Source organism: Sceloporus occidentalis, unplaced genomic scaffold (genome assembly GCF_023333645.1).
Source record: "Sceloporus occidentalis isolate IW3139 unplaced genomic scaffold, rSceOcc1.0.p SCAF_38, whole genome shotgun sequence".
Taxonomy (NCBI): domain Eukaryota; kingdom Metazoa; phylum Chordata; class Lepidosauria; order Squamata; family Phrynosomatidae; genus Sceloporus; species Sceloporus occidentalis.
Window position 1 is genome coordinate 1,905,936 of NW_028317018.1, and position 26,050 is coordinate 1,931,985.

At 42.9% G+C, this 26,050-nt stretch overlaps 1 protein-coding gene across 1 annotated transcript; it reads right to left on the minus strand.

Moving 5' to 3' along the window:
• Positions 1–102: 102 nt before the first annotated feature.
• LSS (lanosterol synthase) lies at positions 103–25,834 on the minus strand. Its single transcript, XM_089488416.1, has 22 exons — positions 25,821–25,834; positions 25,263–25,422; positions 24,651–24,789; positions 24,440–24,548; positions 15,593–15,714; positions 14,529–14,625; positions 14,282–14,417; positions 14,085–14,193; positions 11,510–11,628; positions 11,335–11,432; positions 11,196–11,223; positions 11,061–11,117; positions 8,596–8,667; positions 6,716–6,766; positions 4,916–5,065; positions 4,733–4,829; positions 4,541–4,646; positions 3,425–3,490; positions 3,221–3,301; positions 2,662–2,826; positions 575–653; positions 103–240 (listed from the first exon to the last, which is right to left on the minus strand). Exons 1-22 carry the CDS (start codon positions 25,832–25,834, stop codon positions 103–105), a joined length of 2,193 nt encoding a protein of 730 aa, XP_089344542.1.
• Between the last annotated feature and the right edge of the window lie 216 nt (positions 25,835–26,050).

A 26,050-nucleotide genomic window follows, 5' to 3' on the forward strand; every position in this document is an offset into this window, starting at 1 on the left:
GCATATTGTGGGGGAAAATGTGGCAGAAGAGTTAGTGAAGACGTGAGCTATAACGAGGTAGTAAGGTGTTATAAGGTTTTGCTCCTGATCAGATAGGTCGGGTCAGATCTTGTTCAGTCTGGCCAGGGGGCTATCTGGGTGCAGCTTAGCAAAACGTCCAAGAGTCCAGATGGGAAATACATTCCGATATGATGTGTAACTGATAGCACAGCTCTTGTTAAATACACCAGAGATATTTTCCTGGAGAAAGAAAAAATAAAAATAGTTAAAGCAGGCCTTTTCATGTGGTTTTGCTATGTCAGCTTTGCCATTTTTAAAAGGGAGGCCATCCACGTGCCCAGATGTAAAGCCACCGTCCCTTCCTAACAAGTTGAATTTGGATGATAATGTGAATGGACACATGCCTTTGGGGATATCTACCCTGACTAAAAACATTCCAGATTATTTCATAAAATCTCACATAGGTGACAAGCTAAAAAAAAAATTAAAAAAATACAGGTAATGTTTGCAGAGACATCACAACAAATATAAGCACTTCAATAAATAACTACATGAGGGGAAATTGACACATTACCTGTGGCCAGTCCCCATTGGGAAGCTGTTTTTCCAATAATAGTGTAATGCCTCTCTCCAAAACAGCCACATCTGGGAATCTGTAGAACACAGAGCGGAATGATATAGAGGAAACGGGTTACATTTAGTAAAATACCGTACAGTGGTGAAATGTGTGACTAGGTATTCTACAGTTACTGGCTTAGGTTCCCTCTGCGCTTTACTCAAACTTTTATGCAGTAAAAGACTTTACTTTTCAACAAAGGTAGTCACTTCCCTAATTCTGATAATATAACACCATCCGTCCCCCCTTACTACCCCGGTAGGGAAATTAAGCTGATTCCGCTGTTAAATAACTTAGATGCCCTTACCAAGAGGGATTTGGTTCTTGATTTGGAGTGATGTGTGGAAGAAATCAAGGTGTTTAAACAATCGCAGAATCCAAACTAACAGTGGGCCATTCAAATGATGGGATTTGTACCCCACAACATTGTAAATCCATACATTCCCAATGATTAAATATTGTGTTCAAAACCCATACTTTATCATAAATGATCAATCTTTGTTTTGTAATTGAGTCTCAGCATCCCTTTAAGTGTGTATGGCCACTTTCCAACTTTAGTCATATTTCAGCATATTTAGTGTTACATCTGTGGTTGAGTGCAATACTTTACTAAAGCAAAGTTTTTTTCACCCAAGAAATGATGTGAAACATAAAGACATTCTTGATTCCATGATTATGTGTACTGAGCCAACTCTTCTGTCTCACACTGGCCAACTGAGACTGTAAAAGGATGTTTGGATCACAGGTTTTCTTTTTGGCCTCCTTCTCAAACATCACAGGATACTCTTCCACTTCTTCCGCCATCTGCTTTAGTACAGTCCTCATTCACAACCTCTAAAGTGCCTCTGCTTACAAGTACTCTGCCACAGACACTCAACAGAAGCAAAATATTTGGCAGGTGTGACAATGTTTCTGTCTATTCTGGAAACGGATATGATAGCCATCTCCGGCAAAACATGTTTGTTTTCACTACAACAGTAAAAAAAAACTAAATTCAGGTTTCTCAGGTAATTGTTCTTTATTGGTGCTATATTTCACCAGCTACATATTTTGAACATGTTGTTCCACTTCATTACACTCTATCATATGGCATGGAGATAAACCATAAGAGAACAATTTCATTCTTTCCTCGGAAAGTTTAAGCCTGTGTGTCATGTGACAAGTGCTTCAGGCAAAACTTTACAAATGCGAAAATTGTTTTCTTTTTAATTCTAAGGCAATTCTTAGTACTCTCTGCAGCTTGGATACTTTAAACAGTGTTATCAGAAACCTAACAGAGTAAGAACAACAAATAAGAGGTCTGTACCAGTGATCATCTTATTAGTGCCTTTTAAGTAAAATATTGCAGTACAGAAATGTTTAAGTTAAAATACTTGTACAATGTACAGATTAAACATCTAGGGTAGGGCTCAACAAGCCCTGGGCACAGGTCGCCAGGTCTCTCAGGGTTTTGCGGGACAAGGGGGTGAAAACTGGCCATGGTTACCATTGTGAAAGGTTCTGCATTACGTGACCCTGCTGGCCGCATCACGGCACTCGCTTCACCGCAGGGAAGCATAGGATCCCGGATTCACAATAGCAGAAAATAGGCAGCGGTGTGGGAGGTCTCTACGAGGTGGGGGGTGAAGTAGTGTATGTATGTAGTGTCAGAGTCAGTGTGTATATGTATAGTGCTGGAGTCATTCTGTGCGTGTATACTGTAGTATTAGAGTCCGTATGTTTACTGTATTGTAGTGCCAGATTCAGTGTGTATGCGTGCATAGTATTAGAGTGTGTATTTTAATATATGTATAGTGTTAGTCAGTGTGTGCATGTGTATAAGAGTGTAGCTTAAGTGTGTGTATAGTGTAAGGTGTTTGTGATTTGTAAAATAAAGCATTTCACTACTTTTACAAAGCAGATTACATGTTGTCTTTTGTGTTCATGGCACAATTTATTCCTAGATATAAAAGGCATTTAGCAACCATATTTCCTTTGGCTCAACCATCACTCTCAGCCAACAGCAGGAGGACTTGTCCAACCCTAATTTATAGGCAGACACTCACCTGGCAGCCATTAGTCCAAGTAAAGCCCAGCAAGTGTTGTGTATTTGGGAGTTGGCACTTTGAACGTATCGCCTCTCTTCACATGACTCAAAGTCTTCACCCCACCCTCCATCTTTCATCTGATGGGAAAGAAGAAAACTACAGGCACGCAGGACTTCTGGGCATCTACAGAGAGAAAAAGGGTGATCGGTTCAGACTACACAAGCTATCTCTGCACTGAGAGGTTGGTAAGAAGGCGTTGTTAACTTTAAGCACACATAGCTACCCTGAACAAAACCAAGGAACACGACAGGTTTAAAGTCCAGTATGTTAAAAAAAGGTAGAGTTGATGGCAAATTGACCTTCTCTACCATAAAATGTATATATTTATAACTTTAACTACAAAACGCATACACTCAACTACAAACATAGAAGCTAGAAAGCATAGGATTTGGGCAGGGGTTTTCCCTTCCTTGGAAGATAACTTTAACAAGGTAGCCTGCTGTGGCATAAGCGCCACAAGGCATAAGGAACCTAACTTCTCTGCCAGCACACAGAAGGAATAGAGACATTGGCTTACCCATCTTTATATGTATACCCCATGCAAGCGAAAGCTTCCAGTCCAAACCATGTTCCATACGTAAAACACACACCCCAGGATCTGTAGAAAATGATTAAAAACAAAAATTATATACAATGCAACTACATAGTGAATTGCCTTCAAATTGTGACCAGACGTTAATAAATTAAAGATCAACATTATTAAAGGTCTGTGTTTACTCACCCTTCCCAAGACCCATCATCTCTTTGTACTTTGCGGCAATATTTCAGTCCTTGTTGCAACGTATCACTACGGAAGGAATAAAAATGTGTTACAACTCTGACAATAACCAAAGGGACATTTAGCAAATGGAAATTTATTGGATAGGTGCTTTTTAGTCTATTCTAAAGCATCAGCATTATAGGTTTTTTATTCCATAATCTGGTGCAAAGTTTGAAAACTTTGAAAAGCAGCGTGAACCATATTAATGGTTACTATAGATCTAAGACCAAATATTAGACTTTGAGAGGGGAATCTGTACTTACTGGGTATTTGCATACTGGTGATGGAGGATTTATGTCTGACCATATCCGGAATGTAAATACAAGGAACCAAGGCTGTATAGCATTGTTGCACGTTTATCCAATCACAGTATAAACACCTATTATGGGATGCATCACGGTAATGGCGCAGACACAGTGCGCATATTTGCATCTCTCCAGAACAAAATCATACAAATAAAGCTCCCATTGGAGCCCGCTCTGGGTATAATTTGCTGACCCAGACTAACCAGCCTAACTACTCACTTCACTTCCCTGCCAGACCCAGGCTCTGGAAATCTCCCCCAGGGACCCATACATATCATGTGCACAATATACAAGCATAAGAAGGCAACAAAAACTTAACACCAAGCATCACAAAATCCTTAAAGAAATAACAAATAAATAAGAGGCAGGCCACATTGGTGAATTGGTTCTTTCCCGTTGTAACTAGTTGGCCCTGTATACTGCATTAGTTAAATAAGTTGGATTTCCTGAATTAAGAACTATGCAAAGCCAGCTTGGTCCAAAGCCCTTCATAATGTATAGTGAAACTTGTGACATGAAACTGAAGCCTTGGAAATGAATCCCTGCTTAAAAAAATCCACTTTATATCACATTATTATTAATATTATTATTATTAGCTTTTATTTATATAGTGACAACAATTTACACAGTGGCTAACACAATACATATATACAAGGGGTATGACAAGACAACAATCGACAGACTAAGACAAACCGATACATTAGGTGGAGAGAGCCCTGCTCGCAAGCTTACAATCTTGACATCCAGTTTCTCTTACATAAGGAATAAATACCTGATCTCATGTCCTCTGTACTCAGGGTCCCACTCATGGAAATGTTTTAGTGCCTGCATTACGGCTGAAGTGCATTCCACATATGTGTAATCGATCATAATGTCCCCTGGAACAAAATTAAAGGGGCTTTAACACAGAAACTAAGCGGTTAAACCTGATTCATTTTGTAGTATTAGTGCTTTGGTCACTCACCGAACACTTCAGATGGATTGAGAAGTTCCAGGAGACGGCCTCCTCGTTTGGTTTCATATGTGGCAAAACCTCCATCTGGATTCCTCATACTGAGCAGCTATGAGATATCATCATGGTTACTGCTTGTCACAGCCAGAATAAAAAACTAAATAAAAAAATTCATATAGGCAAACATGCTCTTACCACATCGACCGCATCCTGCAGCCTATCCCGGGGGATGAGATCAGACAGAAAAGGACAATTCTCCTGAAGTAACATCACAGACTTCAGTCCTTCGGCTGTGCAATCAGCCACAATCCAACCACAGTCACGGGTGCTGAATGGGAATCCACCCTGCAACGCATAACACGAAAAAAGATCTTACAATAAATCACTGACCCATACATCATTTTCGAGTCTCAAATGCTTTTGCATTCGGTAACTGGACATATACTGAATCAAGTATTTAACTTGGAGCAATCATCTTGGAAACCAACAGACTGTCCCAGCATCTATCATTCAAATCAGAATTGCACTTGTTTTAGCTGGTGTTTAAATTTCTGCCAACAAAATAATGGATATTGTGTTTGTCAAGTTGACAGGCCCCAGGAGAGGGCTTTAACACTAAGGCTACGATCAAGGAAGAAAGAACACTGATGATCAGTCAGTGACTAACTGGTTGCTTCTAAGTATAAGAAGTATGACATCACATGTGGCCCCATTAAAATAAAAGATAAAAACACCCATATGATATTTTTTTTAAATAAAAATGGCAAATGAGTTTGACCTTCAGCCAGAAATATGAGGAGGATCATGGGAGTAGTAGTCCACAAAATCAGATGCACCAGAGGTGCAAAAAAGGTGTCATATTAATGTAAATGTGTATTTTTCCCCCAGATTATGTTTCTTACATTTAAATACGGCATTTAACTACCCTTTGAATCACCTACATCGGTTTCACATGCAATTACATATGTGAACATACAGTACATCCACATGTATTGGATACATTTGCTAAGGGGTGTCATGAGTTTTCATTAGTTTTATTATTTAGTTTTTCACTTATGAGGAAAATAGTCTTTCCCTTTTTTGCATTTGCATGACTTTATAATTTTAGGTAATACACAGCTGCCTTAACCTAGGGATCTATAAATAACGTGCCCTATTAAAACAATAGTCATTGCATTTGTAAACTATATGTCCAAAAGTATGTGGACACCCGTCCTAATTATTACTTTTAGGTGTTTCAGCAACACCCATTGATAACAGGTGTATAAGATGGAGCACATAGACACGCCATCTCCATAGGCAAACATTGGCAGTGGAATGAGGCGTCCTAAAGAGCTCAGAGACTAAACATGGCACTGTCATAGGATGCCACCTGTTCTACAAGTCAGTTCTTGAAATTTCTGCCCTGCTTGACCTGCCCTGGTCCAAGTGCTAATATAGTGAAGTGAAATAGACTAGGGGTGAAAACAGTGAAGCGGTAGACCACGTACACACTCATGGGGCAACCAGATGCTGGAACACCTAAAAATGGCTTGTCCTCTATAGCATCAATCACTACAGAGTTCCAAACAGCTGGAAGCCACATCCATGTTTTTCGGGATTTGGGCTAGGCCCCTTAGTTCTCAATAGTTCTTCGTTGGAGTGAGGGCTGTTACGTGGGGGGCAACTCCATATTAATGCCCATGGTTTTTGAATAGGATGTCCAACAAGCTCACATAAGGGCGATGATCAGGTGACACGTACATTTGAGAAAAAGGACTAAGGTGCCAAACGTGTCAAGCGATTCTACTTGTTCTCATGTTGCATGCTTATACAGCCCATGTGAATTTAAAATAAAACACTTTCGGAAATTGGACTGACATTTGTGGACTTCTGTGATATTATTTCCCCTCTGTTTCTACTGTATAATACTGTTTAATATCTACATTCACATATTGGCAACATATTGGCCACATATTGGGACCCCATCCCCTTGCACAAAGTATATTATTTTACCTTATTCATCTGTCTGTAATACTTCTGGTAATCAGGAGGGTTATCTGGTATCTGTAAAACACAAATAAGTAACATCTAGTCTAAGCACATATTCCTACATTTAGAAACTTTATACCCAGTGGCCCACGGGGACTCCCCCACCAGCCAACTCTTCTCAGCATGCTTTCTGACTTAATTATATCCACTCTTTCAGAAGGAATTAGTGTAGCTATCCTTTGTGCTACAATTCTATACTTTGTTTGCATGATCATCTATTCCAGGGGCGTCCAACATGCGGCCCACGGGCCAAATGCGGCCCGTGAGACCTCGAGGTGCGGCCCGCGTAAGATCGGCAGCCAGGGCAACCGATCTTACGCGGGCCGCACCTCAAGCCCTGCTACTTACCTGTGGGAGGGTCTTCTGTACTGCATATAGGAAGCAGAACCTAGCAGAGTCACGTGACATCACATGACTGTGCTCCAGTCCTGCTTCCTCTGTGCAGTACCAGAGAACGCAGAGGGAGGCCGCGCCCTCTGCTGAAGTCTGTGAGCGGCATCGAGGAGCTGCAGTGCAGGTAAGGGGGTGGGGAGTATGCGTGATTGAGGGAATTAATCTGTGAATGAATGAGTATATGAAGGAATGAGTGTGTGTGTGTATGTGATAGCATGGATGTGTAAGTGCTGGAACCTCGGCATGATGGGACTGTGATTGCTGTTAGCAATCACACTCCTATCATGCCAAGTCAGCCAGTACATGCTGAAACCTAGCTAGCTGCCCCCCTTGTGTATTGATGCTGCCAGCAGTATGGGGTCTTCACATCACACAGCCACCCTGTACCAGCATGTACTGGCTGACCTGGCATGATAGGAGTGTGATTGCTAACAGCAATCACAGTCCCATCATGCCTAGGTTCCAGCATTTACTGGTTGGATGTGTAAGTGCTGGAACCTAGGCATGATGGGACTTTGATTGCTGTTAGCAATCACACTCCTATCATGCCAAGTCAGCCAGTACATGCTGAAACCTAGCTCGCTGCCCCCCTTGTGTATTGATGCTGCCAGCAGTATGGGGTCTACACATCACTTACAGCCACCCTGTACCAGCATGTACTGGCTGACTTGGCATGATAGGAGTGTGATTGCTAACAGCAATCACAGCAAGCACAGTCCCATCATGCCTAGGTACCAGCATTTACTGATTGCCTGGGTATGATAGGAGTGTGATTGCTGTTAGCAATCACACTCCTATCATGCCAAGTCATATTGCAAATTTTGTTGTCCAATTGTGGTGTGTTTCCTACTTTTATTAAAAATGTGAGTTTTTATTATTATTTATAAAGGTTGGGGGTCATTTTTGGTTTTGGCTAAGTGAACTGTGAATGTTTTGGGCCAGAATTTTCATTTTGGTGCATCCCTAGAATAAATAGAACTATTTCATTTTTTATTATCCTGAATTTGTAGTCACAAAACATTCTAGGCCCAGAAATCAGTGAGAGGAAAAGTAAAGGTTTTGTGTCATTTACTTTATTTTAATCTGCATATTTTTTCTCACGGTGAAAAATGAGTGCGGCCCTCGCACGTATACAATTCTGATGAAGTGGCCCACTGCAGAAAAAACTTGGACACCCCTGATCTATTCCAACAGCTTCCTATGACTACCGTGTAGTGCTCCCGGTGTTAATTCTCATACTTCATGTATTTCAAGGAGACAGGGATCCCTGATTACCAGTGGTCAAGGATACTCTTGTGGGTAAAACGCAGACACTTTTAACAAACTCGGAAGAAAAAATGACTAGAATGTTTTGCTAAAGCTATACATTGACAAGCACACATTCAACACTAAAGCTGCTATAGCTGCTACAAACACACAGAATGTTCGCATTCACCATATCACATGCTCACCTGTGAGATACGCAGAAACTCATGTGCTTTTTTAAGACAGTTTTGATACAGGTCTTTGTTCTGTGCCCCCGCCTGCAGAAAGAGGGGGTAACACTGTGAATAAAACTCATTTGACAGAACTCCCTCTTTTTTTTGTGCATGGGACGTATAAGTGTATACTGCATTTAACGTACATGCCCAAAGCAAACACGTTGGCTCTACATATTTGGACACAAAGATACATCACTGCAACTCTCAGTACCCCAAGGAGCATGACACATCAAATGAATGGATGCATCTCCGTGGGGAACTGTAAATTAACCCAACAAGTTAGGTTTTGGCAGTAAAATCTTAGAAGCCATAAGTGTACTTTTAAAATGTCACATATACTTCCTTTTAAATTAAACAATATACACTGGCTGTAATCCAGCTATGAGCTCATGAGCAAAATGCAAGACAAATGTTTTCTTGAGAACCAAAAAAAATGATTTCAGGCTGTTCCAGATGTTGAGAAACAGCTATAAACAATGGTTAGAATATGTGCAGTTTAGCAAAGAAGCGGCTGCCATCTGATGGCCAATTTTAAGAATAACAATTATTTTCCAACACGAGCTAAATAAATATTTGGTCATAAATGATCTGGGTTCGGATTAAGGATATGGTTTAATTTAACAGTTAAGCGTTAAAGGGGATATTTGGACACGTCAGGGAAATGACCTCGCAGCTTCGCCTCGACTAGCAGGGAAAATACCCAACTAATTTACAAACTGTGCACATACATTGTTATATAGGTGTATTTACTGAGCACGGTCTGTTCCACCATTGCTTTTTAAGAAGAATTCATTTAAAAAAAAAAACTAGATAAATTATGTTAGCTGGCGTTAGCTTTGATAATCTCTGATTACTAACCGAATATGCACAATTCACTACAGGGTAGACTGTTGCTGTGACTCTGTGTTTGTTCCACTGTGACGGTACATTGGATCATGTAATAACAGTAGTAGCATCCATTTCACAGAGGTCGCCTAAGACTATCGGAAAACACAGATTTCACAATATATAATTAAATAATTTTATGGTTTGGAGTAACTGTATTAAAGGGTCGCGGCATTAAGAAGGTTGAGAACCACTGATCTAGAGTAAGGATAATTGTACCATTATGGTCAATTCCCTCGTGTCTGGAACTCTTCAGTGACTGTGTCCAGGAATAGGATTTCACATCCATTGGTGTCCTGCATTTCTGGTCTATCTGGACAAACTTATTTGATCACAAGCACCAAGTCTCAGGGCACTGGAAACGCATGTTTTTCTAACTTAATGTAATGGTTTTCTGCGTCTAACACAGATTATAGTGTTTTGGGAAGAAAAGAAGGGCCTGGCCATAAACTCGCTTCAGATAATTTTTCTCACAGAAAGACTATAGCAAGGCAGAAATTAACCCCATTATCAAATCGGACAGAACTGGCTGTTCCTTTAAATAATTCTATAATATTGTATTGGCGAAGATTAGTCACACTATTGTTTCTTTCCATTAACAGATGGACTGAATGATAACGTCCCGTAGCTTGTAAAGTGCTTTCAGTCCCAAAGTGATACTAGAGAAACATGCAGGATCTAGAGAAAGGATTATGTAGAGTTCATGTTTCACAGCTGTTTCTGGCATATGTTTAGAACAGAAAGTCACCAGTGTGTTTATCACTAGGAACTCTAAAGATTTACATTCAGATGTTTTAAGAAAGGCTTTTTTTCATAAGAGGAGATTTCAGCCAAAATATAAAAATATATTAATAATTATATTAAAAAAATTTGTGGTAGTTTTGGTAGAAAAAGATGCCCCTTTTTTATTATTTAAGAACGTTTATATACATACCCATTGGAATGGTAGCAGGAATGGCAACATATTTTTTAAAGTAAATAAACATACTATAGTTTAATTTTAATATATATTCAAACTAAGAAACTAAATATTAAAATACTGTATGGTAATATTTTTGTATATTTATTCTAGGGACTAGTTAACCTAGTACTGATCATCCTGACAATAAAATAGCCCAAATAAGAACAGCAGCATAAATGATAGTCCTTCCTGTGAAAATAAGTAGATTTCATATCCCAGCATTATTCTTTCTGGTGCCCAAACCTATCTTGTTCCCCAAAAAATCAGTATGAACCCATGACACATGATTTCATGCTATTACCAATGGGTTCCTGCACTGTTAACATTATCCAAGCCTCTTTGTGATATTCTGTTCTCTGTGATTAGCAATAAAAACAGATAACGAAGAGGGACCCAAACACTAAGTGGGAGTAAATTATATGTTATCAAATAGACAGCATTATGGCGAGCTTAAAGGATCAGCTACATTTAGAAAAGATCCAGAACCTCTTGGACCATCTAGTCTGCCTTTAAAATATGGATCTGTTCTTATTATGTTGCCATATACTGACTATTAAAAATGATTAAAAATAGGTGTAATTTGAGGTACCTCTAGAAATGCCTGCACAGCAAATGCAGTGTCCCACAGTTGAGAACCATTTGTACCCTAAAAATAAAAGAAAGAGCATTAAAGAAAACGACACACGAGAACTCATCAAAAGCAAGCTACAGGGGAATACAATACCTGCATCTTCATTCCATCCAGTCCTAACCTGCAATAAGAAGACAATTTAAGGAAAACTGACAAGTACGAGATCGCAATATAAATGCAAGAGAGAATATGGCCTCTGATGGCACTGTTTATGGAAGAAGTGTCTTCTCACCAGAGATAATCAGGGATACGGTCCACATGCTCTTTGAATGCAGACGATTCTGTGCCATCCACATGCCAACGTACCAGCATGTTAATCACCTTGGAAATCTATAACATAAAAAAAAGTCAGCACAAAAGCATTTCATGCTGTTACACCCGTGTACCAAAACAAAAGAGGACCTTACCGGACCAATGCTGATACATTTTGTAAAGCTGTCATCAGCTTTAATGTGGTCATACAGCTCCTGGACTGCATGGCGTCGAAGGGAAGGTATATGGTACGTTTCATATAGGTTCAGGAAAGCTGCAAGAAAAATGACTGTGAGAATCGGAGAATTTGAGTGTCTCCAGAGAAAATAGAAACTAGTGGATAACGTATGCAAGAAAAACACATGGTACGCACAGAAATCTGTACTGTATAAACACACAGTATCTGTACATGAGGCAAATAATGGGGTGGCGAAAAAAAAATCACCTGAATATACAAAAATATGATAGCACTGTTTACACTCAATGTTGATAGATGGTGGGTCCACACGCATCACAAACGTTTTTTATTGACATCAATAGGGTCATTCGGCATGCAGATTTAACTGCTAAATCCTGTTTTGATCCAACTTTTTTGAGAGGATATGTTGAAAAACTAAACAAACAATACAGTAAAACGATTACCAGACTGGATCAGGCCCTTAAACAAATGATGAAGGATGACAGAATAGCCATCAAACGATCGGATAAGTGGGAAAGGTAGTTGTGATGTCTACCATGCATTATCGCTGTGAGCTGTTAAGACAATAAGAAGATCCTGATACTTATGTTTGTTAGTTGACTCTACCTTGAATTTTTTATAGCCTCCATTTGTTACAGTAGTCGCCACTCAGTAAGTAATATCAGATATGCTAAGCATTTGTTGTCCAGTTTACAGGAATTTCAGTGGAGGGATTACTTTTCTTGGGCAACACTTGTCGTCTATCCCACACATCAAAGCTATTGAGGCAGTTCAATTCTTTTTTATTAGAATTTTCAGATGATTTATTTCCATTACAAACTCTTTTGTTAGACTGTACCCAATTTTTATCATTTCTTTTAGATGGTTTATATTACCTCCAGAGACACGGTATAGCCATGGGCGCTTCTTTTGCTCCTCCTTATGCAAACTCATCCATGAGCTAGTATGAATGGTACCACATAGGAGGTGAAAATCCCTACAGGGATAACATCATTTGGTATGGTAGATACATCAACGATTTATTAGTTTGGACAGGCCCCCAAGATGATTTTCAATCCTTGATTGTTTTTTTTTTTTTTAATGACAATGAGGTTAAACTTTAATTCTCCTCTAATTATCATAAGGAAGATATTGTGGTTTTTGGATGTCAAGCTTTGTGTAAATAAAAAATAAAATAATCTGTCAGAACTGTCGAAAACCAACATCTGGCAATATTATGCTTTATACCCCTGTCATCCCAAACACACATTCTCTGGAATACTAGTAGGTGAATCTGTGAGATTGTGTCACAATTATTGTACTTTGCAACTACCGTATTTGCTCGATTGTAAGACAACCCTGATTATAAAACGACCCCCCAAATCTGAATATTAATTTAGGAAAAAAAGAAAAAGCCTGAATATAAGACGACCCTATAGGAAAAAAGTTTTAAAAGTAAATGTTAATTCATGTAAACTATTTTTTTTAATAAAAGCTATGATAAATATTTTGGTTTTATTTCCTTCTATTTTCCAACCTGTCCCCCCCAGTTATGCACATGGCATTAAGGGGGTTAAAAGGCATTTCATAGAACACTCTGCCTCCAGAAATGCCTTATGCCCCCCATTTAACACTCCCCTGCCCTCCCCCAAACTTACCGGTGCTTCTGACTCCCCTGTCAAGCAGCCGGGGCAGCGTGTAGATGTCTACGCTATTCACGTAGACAACTTACGCTGCAGCCGGAAGGAGGTGTGGCTAGCAGCGGGGGTTGTCTGCGTCCATCGTGCAGACCTTCCCTGACTGTCAGAGAGAATTGCGGCACCGGCGCGGGGAACTCTGCACACCGGGGACTCAGAAGCACTGGTAAGTGGGGTGGGGGGCAGGAGGATCCAGGTCACCTGCAGCTGCGGGGGAACTGGATCTTAGTCGTCTCATAGTCAGACCTATTTGAGGTCTGATTATAGGACGACCCTGATTATAAGATGAGGGGTATTTTTCAGAGCATTTGAAAAAAACCTCGTTTTATAATCGAGCAAATACGGTATTTGATTCACATGCAAATGGTCCAAAAAAGTTTTGTTTTTGCTTCAACGCAAAATCTAAGGACAGAAGACGGCTTCTACGGGATGGTAAAAAGCCTAATAATTCGAGCACTAAAAAATTATTTTAGGATATGTTTTTGCACCGAATACAGTAACAAATATAACACAATTACTTATATTATTATAATTTCTTTGGTGCCGAATTGTGATCCTCCGTATAACAAATTACTCTCAAAGGTATGCAATGTGTAGCAAAAAATCTTACTCCCCGAAACAAGAGGAATATAAAGAGCCATCAAATGTGGCCTAGTACCAAAAGGCATGTATAGATGTGCAGCACATAAATCTAAGTGCCTCAATGAAACAAATCTTTGAAGGAACATTGCCGTCTACTTGTATTTTTCTCTGTACATGTGCCATATCTTACACACTGGTGGTCAGTTTGAGTGGCACTATTTTAAAAGGGTATTAACATATGCAAGGCAAATTCAATTGATAATTGATTCTTACCATATGCAACATTGAGCAAAGTACTATGCGGTGTGTACAGGTCACAAGCCGCAACATTGTTTCTCTGAGCTGGCCAATTAATACTGCTATAGTCTTCTAGATACAGCTCCTGGAAAGTAAAAATCTGTGAGTTTTTACTTTACCTTTATTGGTAATAGTCAATCAAACCCAACAGTGCAAAGCCTTGAGCACCTCACCTGTCTCAGGCTCCGGATCAGGTCATCCTCGCGTGCGCACAGTCGAGTTGCATAACAATAACTCATGGGTAGGTAGACTTGTCGGCAGTGACACCAAATGGTGCTGGGATGAGCAGGGAACCAGGAGGGCAAAAGCCTAAAAATGGACAGGAGTGAGAAGGAGAAAACCAAACCAAAAAAAAAGTGATAGGGAACTGTTCTGATAAAGCAGTTTAAAGGCATACTAAATTAGTTATCAATAACACACCACATTTCTGGAAACAGAGTGTTCAATCCCTCCCAGCTGTATACATTCAATACGGCCAACCAGAACTTCCCCCAAGAAGGAATGCCAATAGCACCACCTATGAGAGGAAGAGATCAGGATAACAAAAATGAGGATTAATACATATTTTGGTTGCGGAGGGCAAACCAGAAAAGATCAGATAATAATGACTAGATGGAAAATGAGTGAAAAACACAGGATTTCAAAGATGGAAAAAAGTGAAAGAAAATCGTGCAGTGGTTTGAGTTTGCACAAGTAAAATTTGAGCCTGGGAAGCTTAGTAGGGAGGCATGCAATATATGACCAAAACTATGTGGACATCTGACCATCACACCTATATGAGCTTGTTGGACGTCTTATTCCAAAATAATGGGCATTGATATGGAGTTGGCCCGTTTTCCAACTTTACCAGCTTCCACTCTTCTATTCGGCCAAAGGCTCATCCCAAAGGTGGTCAACTGGGTTAAGGCCGGGGGTTCATGGCGGCTAATTAAGTTCCTAAACACCAAACTCTTCAAACCATGTCTTCATGAGCCTTACTTTGTGCACATGGGTACAATCATGCTAGAACATTAAAGAGTCTTTCGCATACTGGTGCTACAAATTCAGAAGCATACAATTTTTCAGAATGTCTTTGTATGCTTTAACATTAATGTTAGCCTTCACTGGAAATAAGGGGCTTAGTCCAAAGTAGTTTCTTTCTACATTTGCCCCAACTCATCGCTTCAGTGTGCTTTACACCACTCCAACCTATGCTTGGCATTGTGATCTTTGTCTTTTGTCCACATGCATTTTGGTCATACAGTGTGAGTCTCCATGCTGTATATGTTGCACTTGGAGAAGACTGGACCTAGCACAGAATATTTTTCTATCGTTTATCCCTGGGTAACAAATTACAATCATAAACTATGTTTGAGGTGGATGAATATGTTTGTTTGGAAAACATCTTAAATACAACAATTGGCAGAAGTGTATTGTTGACGGGTAACATCATAATAAGAATATATATATATATATATTTATTTATATATATATGTACAACTTACCCTTACTATGCAGGTTGTTTCGTGCCCTAGTTACATCTGGATCATCTTGTGAAACACCTAGGAGGCGCAAAGAGGTGTAGCTAAGGGCTGTTCCAAAAACAGTACTTTTATCTTCAATGTGTCTGGTAAAGAAGGACAGGTGTGGGCAGGTGAGTTAAGGACAAACACATTGATCCAAGGCAGTGATATTATGGAATTCATACTTTACATTTAGTAACAAGAGCACATTAAAAATATGTCCATGATTTATCTTTCAGATGAGTGAGCTTATGGCACAAATCGAGGATACTTAAGAGTTATTTTCGATATGTGTTCTCCTTGGTATTTTTTTTGTATTTACAAATTATAAGGGGACCTTTCATACCTGCTTATGTTTGTACACCCACACTGGAAAGCCTAACGATAAGTAGCAGGATGGTCAGTTGTAAATGACGTAGCCTCCATGATAAAGTCTGGAGAGTTATGTGACCGTAATTAGCCCATTATTCATGACTCTTTTCTTGGTTGATGGGACATCATATTGAAAAATATTGTAATATTACACCGGAAATACATGATAAACAGTCTTTCTAAATAATTCATTTGAAGCATTGGATTCTAATTGCTCAAGCATTTTTTTATATCTATGCCGGTGAAGCTTGCAGGTCTTCTTTTTAACACAGCCCTAATGTGACCATAACTGCATAGAACCTGCTTCTTGGAAACAAGATCTGTGATTTACATCTATTTTCAAGTTACATTAATTAATTTTCAAGTAGCTTAATTATACCATTCTAGATCATACATATTAACCCCTAAAGGACTAGGCTTTTGTACCCTTTGGGACCGATGCTGTTTTAACACTTTTGCGGTGCTCGTGTTTAGATGTAACTTTCTCCTCACTCATTTAGGGTACCCACACAAGCTATATATTGTGTTTTTAAGGACAAGAAGGGCTTTCTTCAGATACCATTTTGATCACATTATCTAATTTCCCATAAAAAATAATAAAATATGATGAAAATTTGAAAAAAAAACACATTTTGACTTTTACCCGAAAAATAGTTTACTTATCCAAAAAAGCTAATGAAGAAAACTGCTAAACAGATTCTACTATTTGTCCTGAGTTTAGAAATACCAAATGTTTTTATGTATTTTTTTGCTTTTTTCTGCAAGTTATTGGGCAATAAGTACAAGTAGCATTTTGCTATTTTAAAATCATTTTTTTTCCAAAGCTGGTCATTCTGCCCCATGTGCTATTTCGGGTATCTTTGAAGCCGGCCAATGCAATTTACCCCATCAAATCATATATTTTTGAAAACACGACACCTCAAGGTATTTCAAATGCTGGTATTTTAGGTAAATAATATTTTATTGATTGAAGGACACAGACAACACAATAACAAAAGGAAACATCACATGAAAAATGCAGCGTCAGCGACATGACCATGAGTCAGGCACATAATAAGGCAGAAATTGGCAGTAATAGATACATTCCAAATACAACCTCCTCCAGGAGAAACACAAAAGATGACAAGCAACGCGAGGCAATGTGGAGTAAGAGGCAATGGAGGCCAAAAATCAAAGCCCGTGAGTCAAAGTGTCGCGAGACCATGTGATGGAGAGGGAAACACCTAAACACACACGAAAAGGAGGGAGATGGAGGAAAGAAGAAAGGGGAGACAGGAAAAGAACGAGAGAAGGGAGAAGAAAAAAAATAAATAAATAAATAAATAAATAAATTTACTATGACAGGAAGGGAGGAAAGAGAAACTGAAGAAAAAGCAAAGAGCCAGTAAGGCAGAAACAGATATCAGGAAGCCGAGTGTCATCACTGAAGCAACGACACAAGCACAGGAGAGTAGAGAAAGGAGAGCCAGCATGCCCACGTCATCGTGTACGCCTCCATCCTGTCAGAAGCCAGGTGAATCAGCTCCTCCAAAGTCCGGATCTCCTCCACCCGCGAAACCCACAAGCGCAGGGGTGGGGCCATAGGGCGCTTCCAATACAGCGGTATGAGGCTACGGGCCGCATTAATAAGATGACGGAGAACGGAGCGTTTCATACCGCCCAACGACCTCTCAGAGTGGAGGAGGAGCCCAAAGCCTGGGGAAGGCCGAATCTCCTCACCCGTAACCTCCTCCAAACACCGGAAAACCCCAGACCAGTAGGGCTGAAGCGTGCTACAACTCCACCACATGTGCAGGTAAGTGCCACTATCCTCCCCGCACCTCCAACAGGCGGGATCACTCCCCGGTACAACCCGACTAAGCGCCACTGGAGTCCTATACCACCGAGATAATAGCTTGTAAGCCGTCTCCTGATAGCGAGTTGCAACAGAGCATTTGTGGGCCAAGACGCAAACCTTCAACCACTGGGGTTCCGAGAGCGGTTCCCCCAGGTCAGCCTCCCAGCGTCCCATGAACACCGGAGGGACCAGAGAATCTTTTGCCAACAGCATGCGGTAGAGGATGGAGATCCCCCCTCTGGGGACACAAGATCGCCGGACAAGTTGCTCAAAAGGGGTAAGAGGTCTGGAAAGATGATGCTTGCCCGGAACCGATCGAACATAGCGAGAGATCTGCGCATAGCGGAAGCGCTGCATCAGAGTGCCTTCAGCGGCAGGAGCAGCCCGCTCGAAAGGCAGGGCAGCAGCGCCATCCCACACGGCGGACAGAGTAGTGTCCGGAGACAGCATAAGTGAGTCGAGGTATCCCCTCTCCAGTCCCGGAGGGAAATCCGGGTTCCCAGCAACGGGGGTCAGCGGGGACGGGAAGGAAGAAAGCGCCCCACCGACGTGACGTCGACGCCAAGTCCCCAGAGTAGCCCGCACAAAAGGATTCGGGCAAGAGGAGAGATGGATGGCCCCAGGGCGGAGCCCCACGCTACCAGGCAGGGAGAAAGGTGTATCAGCCTGCTCCAGAGCAATCCAGAGTTTAGAAGACGGCTGAAACTTCCATTCCAACAGTCGCAATAAGTGGGTAGCACAGTAATACTTGAAAAAGTCAGGCAGGGAAAGTCCCCCACTGTCTTTCAAGCACGTAAGCACCGCATAGCTTAGCCGAGGGCGAGCCCCCCGCCAAACATAGCTCGTAACGAGCGTGCGTAACTCAGAAAAAAAGGAACTCGGAATGGTCACCGGCAGCGTCTGAAAGAGATACAATATCCTTGGCAGGACATTCATTTTGATGACATTAACACGCCCATGCCAGGACACGTGGGAGAGATCCCAGCGCCGGAGGTCACTACGTAGGCGTAGTAGGAGACTGGGGAAATTGACCCTGTAGATAGAGGAGAGGTCCGTAGGAATCCAGACCCCCAAATATTTAAGACAACCACGACACCACCGGTACGGATAGGAAGCACCAATAGCACGGGAGTCAGCCGCGGACAAAGAAATATCCATTACCTCAGATTTGTCTGTGTTGATTTTAAAGTTGGAGAGGGAGCCAAACAGCCTGAGCGCGCCATGCAAGTGCGGGAGGGAGACTACCTACCGGTTGCGAGATCGCAAAAAGCAAATCATCAGCGTACGCCGACACCTTCAGTTCGCGGCCAGAACAAGTCAGGCCGTGGATGCCAGGGTCATCCCGAACCGCCTGTAGGAAAGGCTCCAGAGCGATGACAAAAAGGAGGGGCGACAGAGGACATCCCTGCCTGGTGCCGTTGCGGATCGGAAAGGAATCTGTGAGGGCTCCATTCAGGCGAATTCGTGCAGAAGGGGCAGAGTACAACGACATGACCCAATGAAGCCAAAACCGTCCGAAACCCATGGTCCGGAGGGTCTGGAACAGAAAGTCCCAAGCCACCCTGTCGAATGCCTTTTCGGCGTCCGTCGACAATAGAAGTATTTTTTGTCCCGTCACTTGGGCAAGGTGAATCGAATTCAATGCTCTATAGGTCCCGTCGCGCCCCTCCCTGCCAATGATAAAACCCGACTGATCAGGATGAATCAAGGAGCCTAACACACCCTGCAGTCTAGAAGCCAGGACCTTAGCAAAGATTTTTAAATCTGCGTTCAGGAGAGATATGGGCCGATAGCTTTGACACAGCAAAGGGTCTTTCCCCTCCTTAGGCAACACAGCAATCGTCGCCATCAACGAATGGGGGTGCAAGAGGTCTCCCTGCCGCACAGCATTAAGAAGAGTCACAAAGGGGACCCTCAACTGCTCCCAGAAAATGCGATAATACCACAAGGGGAGGCCGTCCGGTCCCGGAGCCCTTCCCGCCGACATCGACTTCACCGCCGCCCACGCCTCCTCCTCACCAATCTCCCCCTCCAGGGCCGCCGACTGTTCCGCAGTCAGTTTACGACGGATATGTTTTCCTAAGTATTCACGAATGAGAGAGTCCCGTCCAGAACCCGAGGAGCCAACAGGGAGATTATATAAAGAGCGATAATAATGGCAAAAGGCGTCCGCTATGTCAGTGGGAGAGCAGGAAACCAGGCCCCCAGGAGTTTTAACCTTACTAACATATAGAGATTGTTGTTTGGAGCGCAGCGCCCTAGCTAGGAGACGGCCACTTTTGTTGCCATGCTCATAAAAGAGGGAACGAGTGCGGAGGAACGATCTCTGAATATCGTGGTTGAGAAGAGTATTCAAGCGTTGCCGCAAGGTGAGTAGCTCGAGATATGTGCGATCGTCGCAGGTGCGTTTGTGGAGAGCGTCCACGTCCGCAATGCGCTGAGAAAGATCGGATATCTCCTGGGAGCGGAGTTTCTTAAAGTAAGATGCCTTACTGATAAAGAGCCCCCGGGCCGTGCACTTGTGAGCCTCCCAGACTGCGGGGCAGCTCACCTCCGAATCGGCATGATCTAGGAAAAAATGGGACAGCAGCTCCGAAGCAGCCTGAACCACATCGTCATTAGTCAGGAGAGAGTCATTAAGGCGCCATGAAGCAGTGGAAGGCTTATAAAGGGGAGCCCGAAGTCGCAGGGTCACTGGGGAATGATCTGACATCTCAGCAACACCGATAGAACACCCTTCAGCCTGACCCAAGTGATAGTATTCCATCAAGAACAGATCAATCCGAGAATACGACCGGTGCGGAGCAGAATAACAAGTGAAATCCCGCTCACCCGGGTGAAACGCTCGCCAACAATCAACAAGCCTGTAGCGGCGCAAAATGGAGTTAAACTGCTTGACATGGGATGGTGGAGTAGGGGGCGAGCGCGTTGTCGAATCCAATCTGTGGTCGGGCGTTACATTAAAGTCCCCTCCCGCAATTAATATGCCCTCCTTGAAGCCCATAAGAGCGCGAAGGATACGAGACAGGGCGGAGCACTGTCCCCTGTTGGGGAGATATATCGATGCGAAGGTGAACACCTGATCATGAACAGTGCCCTTGACAAACGTGAACCTGCCTCCAGGGTCCTCCTGTTGAGCAGTCATAAGGAAGGGAACACGACGGGAGAGCAGGATAGCCGTGCCGCGGGACTTAGAATCCACAAAATTACTCGTGTATATCTGCGGGAAGGCCGGGTGACGAAACACTGGGGCGTGTCCACCGCGAAAATGAGTTTCCTGGAGGAACACCACCGAAGGGGCAGCTTTGCATAGGGTCCGGAAAACCCTTGACCGCTTCTCCGGCGAATTAAGGCCCCTAACATTGAGGCTAAGAGCAACCAAGTCCACTGCCCGAAAGGCGGAGGCGAGACGGGGCATGATGAGAAGCTAGCAAAGAGAACGTGAGTGTGGAAAAACGCGAAAGGAAGAGAAAGAGAGAGGAAGAGGAGAGAGAAGAAAAAGAAAAAAGAAAAAAAAAAAAAAGAAACAAATAAAGAAAAAGAGAAAATAAAACAACAAGGAGGTGGGAGAAAGGGAGGTAAAGAGGGAGGGGGGGGAGTAAGACGCGAAAAAGAAAAGGGGTAGGCAACAGGTAACAAAAGAGAAAGGCCAGGGAGGGACACACAACACAGGGAGGAGAAACACAGGGAAACACAGGGAGGAGAAACACACAAGACACTAACGTTAACCCGCGCAACAAGCGCGTAGCAGCAGTTGTCGGAAAGGACGGCAGCAACAAGGCCAGGCGTCCAGCAAGACGGAGTCCGACCTGCTAGGGGTGTAGTAGAAGCCCCACCCAAAGCGGCAGCAAGGTGGAGAGAGCCAAAATGAGACGGAAGAAACCAAAAACTAGAGGTAACAAGAACTCCACATTACCCCGCAGCCGCAACTCACATAGTCAGAATCAATGAGCTGAACCAACCGTAAACAGAACACAACACAAATCACAGCATAGGCTATGTTAGTGAAGAACACCACAAGCACCTCCCACCACCCGACCCGCCACCCGGTCAGAAAGAAAAGAGAGGAGAGAGAGGAGAAGGAGAGGAAAAGAAAAAGAAAAAAAAAGGGGTTAATGCAATGCCGCAGCGTGAATAATAAATGGTAGCCTACTAGATGAAAGCGGCCTTGGAAAGCCTCCAATCACGTAGAATGTACAGAAAGAGAAAGGCACATGCGTGAAAATCAATAAGTTCAACAGCGTGCCATACACACTTGCATAAACACAGAAGTTGTCACACAATGGCAATCTGATGTACAGGGTATAAAGTGATGGTAGAAAGTAATCACCAAGGCCAACCAGCATGCCCTCTCCGGGCTAGGAAACGAAGACAAAACAAAAAAAAAAACAAAAAAAAAACAGAAGAACTCCTCTCACGGGTCATAGTATGACGGCACAGCGTCCAAGTAACGGTCAGGAGGCGTGGTCCTCTACTCCTCACGTATTTGCGCGGTGGTTCTCCCGTCATCCGTGGATCTTCCACGTCGTAGGTGGGGACGCCGCGGCAACGGAGCGTCGCGAGGAGCCGGGGCAGGAACCGCCCGAGGCAGGAACTGCAAAGCATCCTCCATAAGGGTCCAGTCCGGCACCCGCGGCACAGGCAACCCGAGGGCCGAATCCACTCCTGCAACATCGCTGTGCTTACGCACAGAAAAAGTGGAGCCAGCATGCGTGATTGTCAGTTGAAAGGGAAAACCCCAACGGTATCTGATGTTTCGCTCCTGGAGCAAGGAAGTAAGCGGTCTCAACGCCCGCCGGCTACGTAGCGTAATGGGGGAGAGATCCTGGTAGAGTGCCAGAGAGTGGCCTTCAAACGTAATAGTGCGCATATTGCGCGCCGCAGACATAACTTCCTCCTTCAAAATAGAATCTTGAAAGCAGCATATTATGTCCCTAGGCGGATCCGTGGGCCTCCCGCGAGGTCTCAGCGCGCGGTGTGCTCTATCCAGGCGCACCGGAGCGTCAGGTGCGCGGCCTAGCAAAATATTAAAGAGCCGTTGCAGCAAGGCCCGCAGATCTTCAGGGCCCTCTGATTCCTGCAGCCCCCTCACCCTCACGTTGTTCCTCCTACCTCTGTTCTCGAGGTCTTCCACGGAGCGGCGGAGCTCAGCCGCGAGGCCCGTCAGACGTTGTGTGGAGTGTTGCAGGTCCTGCAGCTGTCGAGTAGCCTGGGCATGTGTATCCTCCAGACGGGAAGTGCGCTGCTCCACTCCCGTGATATCCGCACGGAGAGCTGCCACCTCCTCATGCAGAGCACGTTTGACCTCCACGATGAGATTACTGAAGTCCGCCTTCGTGGGAAGAGAGCGGAACAACTCCTGCAGGTCCGCGGCTGAGTGTGCGGCAGCAGCCGGTGGAGGTGAGTGCGGGGCCTCGTCCGAAGTCGTCGTGCTCGCTGGAGAGGGCGCCATGTTGGGCGATGGAGGCTGCGTGTCCAGGACCGCGGGGGTCTGGAAATAAGCCCGCAGCGAGGACCCAGCCGACCTGGACTGAGCGTCCGGGGTGTCGTGGCGCTGGGATGAGCGTTTCTGCTTGCCCATCGTGTTCTGTAGGGTCGGATGGTAGCAGATTGTAGTGAGTCGGCCGCGGAGCCAAAGACTCAAGCAGCCATCTTCGAGCCAGGCAAGCCACGTCCCCAAATGCTGGTATTTTAACACTTTCCATGCACCAATTCTACTACCACCCTTGTCAAACTTTGTGGTAGTGATTTATTTTGTGTTTTTTTTATTACAAAAATTGCACTCCAGGTATGGATTTACAGCTCCTGGTATACCATCACTTTCAAACAAGACCTGAATATGTGTCCAGCAACATCTCCCGAATACAGTGATGCCACCCATGCATGGGTTTGTCTGCTATTTGGGGTTAAAAGGCCACATTTGGGAAGTGCGCTTTTTTCCCCATTTTGGTCAGTCTGTGTCTGTGATCGAGGCATTTCAGCGACACCATTGAAGTTTAGGAGGAGATCATTAATGCTGGATGTCGACGCCCCGGGGAGGGGCCAGACATGGTCCCTGATGCCGATCTCGGTGTTCCAGAATGCCTCGGCATCGAGGCATTACAGCAACACCGTTTAAGCCTAGATCACTTTCTAAGCTTGTTTAATGAAATGACGTGTCAGGTATGTCATTGGTCGTTAAGGGACCGTTTTTGCATGACATGCCTGACCCGTCAATGGGCGTTAAGGGGTTAAAATCAGCATTTATTAGGAACACACCTTATGTATATGAAATTCAACTTATTGACTATGTACATAATTTTTAAGTAATATTAGACCAATCTTAAATAGATTAAAGGGCCTATCTTAATACATAACCATTGTATATCATAAGTTATTTTGTAAAATGTGTTGTTTTAAAACATTGCACATATAAATGACAGATGTTGCTATGTGCATGTTGTCACTCATGCAATGAAAGGCTACCTCTCCCCACTGAGGCACTGAGTGTCAGACTGAGAGACAACTTTCTGTTCTGGAGACAGATCTGGAGACTGAGTGGGCCATACTATTCCTGAAATAAATGTCTGGAATGGATATTGATAGCCCTGTACATAAGATTGACATGGAGTCATACTCACAGGCCCCAGCCGCCATCTGGTAGCTGTACAGAGCGTAGGTACCGTACCATCTCTTTCTTTGTTGTTTCCGGTAGTGGAGTTTGTGTCACATGACATGCAATCAGGAGCCCTAGAAAGAAGCAAATTAACATTAGAGATAATGGTCTAAAAAGACCTGTGTGAAATAAGTCAGATAAATAAGCATAACATGGCTCTCCAAATAAATTCTCACCTGGCATTAGAAACAGTGGCCCTCCGTAATCACCAGCCCAATGTCCATCCTCAGCTTGTAACGCGGTATAAAATGCTATTCCATTATCCGCTGCATCTTGTGCGGTGTGTGCCTGGGGCAAATCCTTCAGGAACTCGCTCTATGGGCACAAAACAAGCAAAATTCGATATTTCCTTTACGAGAAGGCATTTTCAATATTTCCGGTTTGTCCTTGTTCAACCATAATTTCCTACTGTCTCACTTAGCGTATCCACACAAATTATTTATTGGGGCTTTTTTCAGGACAAGTTGGGCTCTCGTTTTAAACCATCTGTATCCATCATTAAGTATGAAAAAAAATATTAAAAAACTAAAACAAATGAAAAAGTACCTCATATATTGTACACTGTGCAAATGAGAAAAATATATAATATTGTCCCAAATTTAGCTACACCTCATATGCCTTAGAGTTCCATTTATTGAGGCAGTTATAAGGCAAATATTATATGGAGTGCATATAATTTTTTTCAAATGGTTTATTTAGAGCACGGACAATACGAAAGCATTTAGCACACAGGCAATATAAAAGCTACAGGCTTAACCATTTGTAATGTAAAGATTTTTTGCAAGTACCGTACTAAGTCCCAAGGAGTGAGCCTCCAGCACATTAGTTCCTCGGTCCTCATCCTCAACATAGTGCCATGTCTGCCTCCCCTCGGTGCATGTCAGACGCCATCGTGTAAGATCTGTCGCTGGGGGTGTCTTGTAGGGTCCACCCCTTCTGCGAATGCACCTAAGGTGAAACTTTCCATTACTCTGATATCGATGGAGAAGTAAAGGATTATGTTACATCTAAAAGGGTACACTGCACAATTATGGGAAACTTTACAAAAACTTTCACAAACATAATGCAGTAGAAAGAAATTCTGAGGAGCAGAAAAGCCATAAAAATGGTATCTAGGCTACTTACATAAAATATAACAAAATCTGAATATCTATGTATATGAAAAAAGTACAACAACAACAACAACAATAATAATAATAATAATAAATAGCATGCCTACATTGTATGCCAATTTTGTAAATGTTAGATATATACTTTAGTTATTATTATTTTTAATGCAATAAATCATTTTCAATACAAATTGTATAAATACGTTACATATTTATATATCAACAACTGATACTCACGTCCCCTCACTCATAGTTCTGCTCTATGCTCTATGATCTACGATCTGCAGTTCCATCTCTTCTACAGTATCTTACACCCCCATTGGCCGCGAAGCTACTGGGATTTGTAGTGCGAGGGCTTTTTGATCTAATAAGGATGCTGCTCTTTAGACTACATTTCCCTAAATGCTTTGCGCCGCCAGATGCCGCATCATGCTAACCTGACATGGGCAGAGAGAGGGAAAACCAAT

What these genes read in the sequence shown, in the direction of transcription:
- LSS (XM_089488416.1), bottom strand. An exon ending in TGATCCGGAGCCTGAGACAG is followed by an intron (nt 14,194 to 14,281) that starts GTGAGGTGCTCA and finishes TTTACTTTCCAG; the next exon opens with GAGCTGTATCTAGAAGACTA. An exon ending in TACAGAGGACATGAGATCAG is followed by an intron (nt 3,491 to 4,540) that starts GTATTTATTCCT and finishes TTCCTTCCGTAG; the next exon opens with TGATACGTTGCAACAAGGAC.